Source organism: Rhinolophus sinicus, linkage group LG14 (assembly GCF_036562045.2).
Source record: "Rhinolophus sinicus isolate RSC01 linkage group LG14, ASM3656204v1, whole genome shotgun sequence".
In the NCBI taxonomy this organism is placed as follows: domain Eukaryota; kingdom Metazoa; phylum Chordata; class Mammalia; order Chiroptera; family Rhinolophidae; genus Rhinolophus; species Rhinolophus sinicus.
In genome coordinates, this window is record NC_133763.1 from 447240 (window position 1) to 456281 (window position 9042).

At 36.5% G+C, this 9042-nt stretch overlaps 1 protein-coding gene across 10 annotated transcripts in view; it reads left to right on the plus strand.

Moving 5' to 3' along the window:
• Positions 1–9042, plus strand: part of NBN (nibrin) — a 53761-nt gene that overhangs the window by 24691 nt on the left and 20028 nt on the right. For 8 of the 10 annotated variants that reach the window (XM_074318979.1, XM_019726244.2, XM_074318978.1 and 5 more), the window contains exons 13-16: positions 578–733; positions 2650–2763; positions 7427–7476; positions 8684–8869. In XM_074318979.1, coding sequence (XP_074175080.1) covers positions 578–733; positions 2650–2763; positions 7427–7476; positions 8684–8714 — 351 coding nt within the window. In that variant the 3' untranslated portion in view covers positions 8715–8869. Of the gene's footprint in view, positions 1–577; positions 734–2649; positions 2764–7426; positions 7477–8683; positions 8870–9042 lie in introns of those variants that run through there. The other 2 variants (XR_012491794.1, XR_012491795.1) reach the window with 1 other exon arrangement.

The window sequence follows — 9042 nt, forward strand, 5'->3', positions numbered from 1 at the left end:
TCATTCAGCCACAGGAAGGAATCTTCAGGCTGATTTAATAACTATTAATCTGGAATAAAAAGTGGCTTTCAGTTAATGAAGTGTTGTGTCCAGAATTAATAATTGATTTTTCTGAGGTGTCAAAAATAATAAAAATACAAATTTTTGAAAATCCAAAAAGGCTTAAATATAGCAGATGAGAACTTGTAGAATGGATTGTAAGTATATGATTTTAATGAAAAGCAGCAGATAATACTGAGATTTCTTGCCAAGAAAATGTATAGCAGAAGATAAATCGTTTATTGAGATATTCATTAAAATAGGCTACTAAATTAAAAATGTTTTTTAAGTCTCCTGTCATAGATTAGTATGTTATAAATGTTTCTAAAGTTATACAGTACTTGAATAAATGATTATCTGGTTTTGAAATAGATACAATTTGATTCCAGATACAAAGTTCGGGTGCCAGACATAAACCTTTTTAACTTTTTTTTTTTCAGATGTTTGAACTTTTTTTCTGCAGAAAAAAATTCTGACAAGTAATTTTCCTTTTTCTTGTATTGTCTCTTCTTGTCCATCCTTCTTTATCCCGTCTAAGAACAATGCGACTCTTCAGGATGATGGTGAGACCCCTCCAAGGAATGTGTTACTGACAGAATTTAGATCACTGGTGGTTAGTAACTCTTCCTCCAGAAACACATCCAGTGTAAATGATGGTTATGGTCAAGTGAAGAATTTCAAGAAATTCAGAAAGGTATGTTTCCTTTAATTACACTGTAATAAGAGGGCAGTGTTTGTTGCTAAATAGTAATAAAAGCAGTTCATGTTGAAAACAGACTATTGCTGCTGCTTAAAATAGTTAAAAAGTTACTCTCGGAAGGACATGAACTGACAGTTAAAGAATATATGGAACACCTAGAATGAAACAAACTTCTTCAAGACTAAATTGTTTAAAGTGTGTGTTTACCTGGCTTTCCCACCTTAAACAGCAGGCGTTTGGCTATAGTGAGGGGGTTCTCCCAGTTGTGGTATCGGTGTCTGACTTCCTGACGGGCTGCTTTTAACTCAGGACTTTATGAAGATGACAGATGTGTTGAAAATAACTGAGCACATTCAATCATGAAAACCAGGCATTCTGTTATCACAGGTCCACACAAAACAAATATGTATACAGAGCGTTACCATCAGACCCCAGTTCCTTGTCTGTTAGGAGCTGAAAGGTAACTATGTTATCAGTGTGGTTAAAAGAAGGTTTCCGACTCAGTCTGTGTTCTTTTGCTCCCTGTTCTGGGATATTTGCTCTTGCTTTCAAACTGCTGACTATTGACTGCTAGCTTCTGCTTATGCATTGGATGAGAGTACAGGAACTTGGCACAAGTGACGTCTGTAGAAAACTGCTTTTCTCTAGGACAGGATTGTTTGACCCTTACTGTGACCATGAGGTGGTGGAGCTTTTTCTCTAATGTGAGCTACTATTAACATTTCTCGGTTAAATTATTTTCTACTAATGACAATCTCTAAAGGGTTCCAAACTCCATTAACAGGAAGAGTCTCAGAATTCTAAGACTAGAAGATGGGAATGTCTCTGCTGACATGGCACCCACGTCCTCTTTCTCACCCCATGGCTGTGGTGCACGAACAGCATAAGCACATTCTTATCACATGGGTACTTCACGTTCAGTGTAGTGTGACGAGATCTCATTGTTAAATCAAAATTCAAAAGACATACTAGTTTCTTATTAATGAAGTTACCAAAGTAAAAGCAATAATATTCATTGTGGTGAGGAGTGGTAAAGAAGTATAAAGTCATACAGACTTGTGGAACGTACTTTGGAAAATTTAAAAACCCCTAAAAATATTAATATCCTTGACCAAGGAATAATTTTGAGAGTATAAAAGAAATTCAACCCAGAATTTGTATGGAAAGATGTTTAGTTGGATTACCTCTAATGAAGGAGTTTGTCTGCGTGTTTCTTTGTATATACAAATCAATGACATGGTTGTATTTGTACTTTGGAAATATTGCTTAATGATGAAAACTAATTTAACATTCCTGCTCCACTTCATACATTGAAATTTTAAAAAATCCCATAAATACTAAGGATTTATTACTTACTCCCTAAATACAGTATTACTAATGTGCTTGACATGCATTTTCACATATTTTTAGCATTTTTTAATTTGTGGGCAATTAAAATTTCAATTAAAAGTATGAACTATTGCCGTCTCCAATACCTCTTGCTAGGAAATAGAAATTGGAAAGTTTTGAATACTTAAATTTTCATGAGTAATAGAAAGGACTTATGCTTTGAAATCTTTAGAACACTGTATAATTTAAAATACAGTGTGTGTGTTCACCTTGAATTGGTAAATGATGAGCTAAGGTCATTTTTGGATAAAATTTCCAAATTGAAAATCGTAAATTCTCTTAGTACATAAATCCCAGTTACATATTTAAAATCTGGGTGTAGTAATAGTCAAAAAATTGGGCAAAAATGTGGATCTAACACAGTTACTGCTCTGTCTCACTCCCTTTCATTTGTAGGATATATGCATCTTTGGCACTTATGTTATACATGATTTACAATCTTTACTTTTTTTAAGCTTTTTCAAAAATGATTATCTTAATTTGCTAATGCTTTTAACCTTATTACTTTTACTATTTAACAGGTCACATTTCCTGGAGCAGGCAAACTCCCACAGATCATTGGAGGATCAGATCTGATAGCTCATCATGCTATGAAGAATACAGAATTAGAAGAGTGGTTAAGGCAGGAAATGGAGGTTAGTAGGAAGTGAGCTCAATAACTTGTTTGACTTGCATTTTCGTCTCTTTTGGTTTCCTTTGAGTAAATTCTTCTTAAAACCAAACTTAAGTGACCTAAGGTCATTCATTAGGACAATTCCTGAGTTACAGAGCATTAAGATTAATTTGTACCTTTCTAGAACACCTCTTTAAGGGACTTCTAGATTTATTAGTTTAAATAATGGGACTTAAACAAATGAGTTAAGTTTACATCCTATTGTAAAGAGGAAAAAAGAGACTTAATCCACAAAAATTTCAAAGGAAGCTAAAGGATAGCAATTAAAAGGATGATTATACAGTCATATGGAAGATATTACAAATATGTCAATACAGTAGAAAGGACTGGGCTTCTAAATCTGGGAATTGTCTTTCAACATTTCTGAGAATTTCTCTTTTGAATATTACCTTTTTCCTATTTCCTCTAATATCTTTTTTTCTATGTTTAACTTTTTAAGCACCTTCATACTGTTTTCTGTAACAGCTGCACCATTTTGCATTCCCACCAGCAGTGCACATGGGTTCTAATTTCTCACATTCTTGCCAATACTTGTTATTTTCTGGGTTTTTTTTTTGTTTGTTTTGTTTTAAGATTTTATTGGGGAAGGGGAACAGGACTTTTATTGGGGAACAGTGTGTACTTTGAGGACTTTTTTTTCCAAGTCCAGTTGTTGTCCCCTCAGTCCCAGTCGTGGAGGGTGCCGTTCAGCTTCAAGTTGTTGTCCTTTCAGTCTTAGTTGTGGAGGGCGCAGCTCAGCTCCAGGTCCAGTTGCCGTTTTTTTTCTAGTTGCACAGCCCACCATCCCTTGTGGGAGTCGAACCGGCAACCTTGTAGTTGAGAGGACGCATTCCAACCAACTGAGCCATCCGGGAGCTCAGCGGCAGCTCAGCTCAAGGTGCTGTGTTCAATCTTAGTTGCAGGGGACAGAGCCCACCATTCCTTGCGGGACTCGAGGAATTGAACCGGCAGCCTTGTGGTTGAGACCCCACTGGCCCCTGTGGGAATCGAACCGGCAGCCTTTGGAGTTAGGAGCATGGAGTTCTAACCGCCGGAGCCACCGGGCTGGCCTCATTTTCTGTTTTTTTAATAATAGACATCTAATGAGTATGAGGTAGCATCTCATTTGATTTGCATTTCTGTAATGATTAGTGAGGTTGAGCATCTTTTCATGTGCTTCTTGGCCATGTGTATGTCTTCTTTGGAGAAATGTCTATTCAAGATCTTTGCCTCTTTTTAATCAGATTGTTGATCTTTCATTATTGTTGTTGACTTGTAGGAGTTCTTTATATGTTCTGGATATTGACCTTTTATCAGCTATATGACTTGCAAATGTGTTCTCCCCTTCTCTGGATTGCTTTTTCACTCGGTTGATTGTGTACTTTGGCGTCCAGAAGTTCTAAATTTTCGTGTAGTCCAGTTTATCTATTTTTTTTTCCTTTTGTTGCCTGTGCTGTTAGTGTTATATCCAAGAAGCCATTGCCAGATATGCTCATAATGTCAGGAAGCTTTTCCCCTTTGTTTTCTTCTAAGAGTTTCATAGTTTTAGCTCTTACATTTGGATCCTTGATTCATTTTGAGTTAATTTTTTATATGTGGTATTAGAATAGGTCTAACTTCATTCTCTGCAGTTACACGTTTGTACTTGGGTTTAATGACACATGATCACACCATCTCAAAGGTGGGCAGGGCTTTAAAGTTGTTATACTTTTAACTGCTTTCTGAGGGAAGTGTGCCTTAATACCACTTTCCATGGGCAGTTGTTACTGGTCTATCTCATTTCCCCCCAAGAGTCTTTCTAAGTTTTGAGATGGTAAGGGAAATTGTTAGGTAATATTAATTACTGTATAGTAATTATTTGTAATATTCACTTTAGGTTCTAAAACTTTTTATTATGAGAAGTTTTCAGATACATGCCAAATAAAGAGAATAGTAAAATAACCCCCTCAAGCGCACAGCTTCAGCAAGTTTCAGCACTCTGCACACCTTGCTTCATCTGTTCCCTTCTCAGCTTTTTCTTTTTGGAGTATTTAAAGGCAAATCCCAACCATCTCCCTCAGATTTATATGCTTAATGCAAACGTGCAGATTTCTGATCACATGTATCGTGTCAGAGTGCTTTTCTGGGTACTTTATAGTAGGTACTTGGATAAACCGTTCACATTGTTTTAAGCCATGAAACTAGGGCCAGCAGCATCATTTTGATATTTGAAATTGCTTTAGAGTTCTGTAATTTTGCCTACTTGTTTTGTGGCATTTCTCTGATCATATCTGCAACTGATATGCTGCCTAAGTCTCAGGAACCCAAAACTGTAATAACATTGCTCTTTTGGAAAAATATGGACTGCTTTATAGCTGTCCAGGTTAGAATGTGGTTTCTAATACCTCACTGCTTACATATATTTATGAACTGTTATAATGAGAACCACAGGAAAGATTACAAAAATAGGCTTTTCTTTTTTACTTTCTCCCTCAGTGTTGTGTGTCCTAGTAGATATATGTACAAGAAGACCATCCATCTGATACATAAGTTTTTCAACCCCTTACTTTTTTTAATTGGAGAATTTAATAAAAGTCAGTAAGGTGGGGAACTTTGCAATAGAAGAAATACTACGTGGAAGATGAGAATTTAGAAACACACGGCCACTGAATTGAGAAAGAACCAAAGCCTCATACAAGGGTGGGCAGTTTTCTTCCTCGTCTTCGTGTTGCCTGACTGTCCAGTGCTGCTCAACTCAGAGCTGGGCTCCGGACAGGTCATCTCAGGCAACTGTGGGAAGAGGGCTGTCCGGTAACAGGGAGAAGGGGGTATTTCTTTTTTGAACTCGATTTGACGTAAGTTAAATCACCCTTTCTTATCTGTGTATCTTAACTTCTATGCATTTCATCACTGATTCTCTCGAGTGTATTTTTGCTCATTTTGTTCAGATTGTCTTTAGTACTTCTGCTTCAGTTATGTCTGGTTGGTATTCCATCTGTCTGTTGAGTTTTCACTCAACCTGTTGTAGTTTTTCATTTCTGGAAGTCTTTTTTTATTCATTTCTAAATCTGCTTTGTTCCTTCCTGCTGTTTGTAAGCTCCTATTTTGTATTCTTTTCCTGATGGTACCAGTATCTAAACTGTTTGTCGATCTGTTTCTGCTTGTTTTCTTTTTATAGCTTCTTGTTTCCAAGTGTATATATACTTCACGATCTTTGAATGGTGAACTGCTCATTTCCCTTGAAACTTGATCTGTGGGAATTCCTGGCATCCTGAGTTCAGGTTTATTTCCTCCAGAGAAGACATACATATGTCTGTCAGTCTTGTTCTACCAATATGAGACCACTTTAGTCTCTGCTTGTGAGGGTTTTGGATCAGTCAGTTACCGTGTTCCCCGAAAAGAAGACCCAGCCGGATAATCAGCTCTAAAGTGTCTTTTGGAGCAAAAATTAATATAAGACCGGGTATTATATTATATTACATTATACTGTATAAGACTAGGTCTTACAGTTAAAATAAGACTGGGTCTTATATTAATTTTTGCTCCAAAAGATGCATTAGAGCTGATTGTCCAGCTAGGTCTTATTTTCAGGGAACACGGTAATACGTGTTTGGACCAGAAGCCTGAGTGAAGGCCAGCTTGTCTTTATAAACAGAGATTTATTTTCTTTCTTTCCTCCCTGTGCCAGGATCAAGACAGGCAAGTTTCTTTGCTGGTGCCTTTTGTGTTGTAGGATTTATTCCTCTTTCACCCTTTTGTAATGGAGTCTTTTATTAGATTCCCCATCTTGGGTTTTCTTACATATCACTCATCCCCTATCCAGACATGGAAGCAGAAGCCTGGTTTTTTATGGTTTGCAGATATCACAGGGCAGGGCAAAAAGCTGGCTGTGGTACTTGGTAACTTCTCAGGGTTTGTATTTTGCCTTATTGTGGGTCCAATGTAGTCTTCTGCAAATAGTTTTTACAATTTGTTAGGAAGATCACTCAGAAAATTTGCATTATTAAGAAGGTCACTCAGGATATTTGCTGTCCAAAAACAGGAGTGTGGAAGTCACCTCATCTCTGCCTTTCTTCTTGGAAAAAATAATTGGCTTTATTATTTTATAAATGTGCATTCTAGAGAATCATGGTAGTACACAAAAGAATTGAAGCAGTTAAAATCCTAAAGCCCAGAAATTGCCCATTTAAAGATTTAAGTGAATAATATTCCAGACATCTCTTAATTGAGGGGAGTGAGAGGCGGGACAGCGTGGGAAGGGAGAAAGGGAGCCACTTTACCTGTTCAAAGCTGGGATAAATATTGCCTTCTCAGCTCCTTCATTAGTGCTATCTGTGACCTCAGAACACTGAGGTTTCGCTTAGGAAAAGGGTTCTGCTGGAGAAAATGTTTAAAAATTCACCAAGCAGCAGTGTGTGTGCTGGTTGCCTTGGTGGGGAGATTGACTGGTGGCAGTTGTTTAATGAGAGGACTTTGCAGTCACGTGGCTGAAGTATAAATGGGGAGGGTCTGTGGAATGGGAGACGTGGTGTTGAAACAAGAACAATCGACCTGGTGACCTGGATGTGGGGCTCTCGGAAGTGCCTGAGCGCCCCCCCCCATACAGCAATCCATTCACTGCATATGCACCATTGAGCAAATGTTTGAAATTATGTTCATTTTGACAGGTGCAAAATCAGCATGCAAAAGAAGAGTCTCTTGCTGATGATCTCTTCAGGTAAAGTTTTAATTTCCGCCTTCTCAAGAATCTTAGAGAGATGTATGTAAAATTCAGTTCTGTTTGTAGAGATTTAAATATTTGTTTTCTTCTGTCCTTAGAAATAAACACTTAGTCCCTTCCCCTAAAGAATGTTTTGTTTGTAATAAATATGTTTTTTTCCTGCTTGAGCACCTTTAATTGGGTTTACTGGATATAGCTTTGAGGTTTGGGGTGATTCAGTTGTACTGCACCACAGGAGATTTAAATTTTGTGTGGGGCATTCAGGCAAGAGACAGTTCCTAAGCTGGGTGCATTTGGCTGATAACTGCAAGACTTTCAGCTCGGAGCAGAATTATGAGTGAATGGGTTTTGAAGTCAGACAAGTAAACTACCAGACCATTTGTTTAGTTTTAATTGGCACATGCATAAAAACAAGAGGCTGGATTAGCGTTTCAAAGCAGGTTTTGGTGGGAAGTTTAGTGGAGTTATAATGGGTGATTATATTCAATTCTGATTTAACGTATTTTCAGCATTCTTACAGGCCCACAAACCTTATAATTAGCTCTCAAATACTCACAAAATATTGAAGTATAGGTAGATACTATAATAGGGGAGAATAACATTTTCCCAAACTTACTCCCTAAACAAACATTTTCCCAAAACAAAGAAGGTACTCTATCTTTGAGTCTGTTTTGCAGTGAATTTGATTCTTTAATTTCATTATTGACAGTATGAATCATTGGTCAAAATGTTGACAGTGCTGATTTTTCATAAGAAGTCAAATGAGAAAAGCTGGTTGTCCAGCTACATTTAATTGCTATAAGAGAAAATTTTGTAAAGTAATCATATCTTAGATTCATTATGCTTGTTTGTGCAAATGGTATTCTTTAATTTGGGGGCAGGCAGAGAAACTATTTGAAGCCATATTAAAAGAAGTATAAATACATATTTGTTTTTAAACTGTTGTTTTTGTTAATTATTTTAATGGGTTTATAGGACTTTTTGATGATGTTTTATTTATTCACCATAGCATTCAAAGGATAAATGAAAGTATAAATGTTTAATTTATATGCTTAATATACTTAATGTCTGATTTTAAGGATAAAAATGGCATTCTCGTTCTGTTTGCTAAAGTGTGACTTATTTTGAAAGCCCTTTAACTTTAAAAGTGAAAGAAATGCCATCACTTATCTAGGTACCTTCTAACCCCATTTCTTTCCTGCAGATACAACCCTAATGTGAAAAGGAGAAGATAACTGAGAATTTTACAAAGAAGCCACGGAAAACCATTTCTATCAAGTATTCACTTTGTTTCCTCCGGGATACATCCATGTAGCATATAAAAGGGGTGGGGCGTAAGTGACAAATATTCTACGGCCTGAATTTGTTAAATAAAATGCACAAAACTCCATTTCTTTCGTGTGTGACAAGTAGTATGGTTGTTTCGTTTTCAGTCTTTGTCTTTTCATCTCTTATGGTAATTTTTCTTTTTTTCATTTTTAAATTTGGTTTTTATTTATTGAGTAGTTAATGCAGTTATAGTACAAAATTCTAAAAGTTTAAAAGAGTAAAGGATTAAAACGT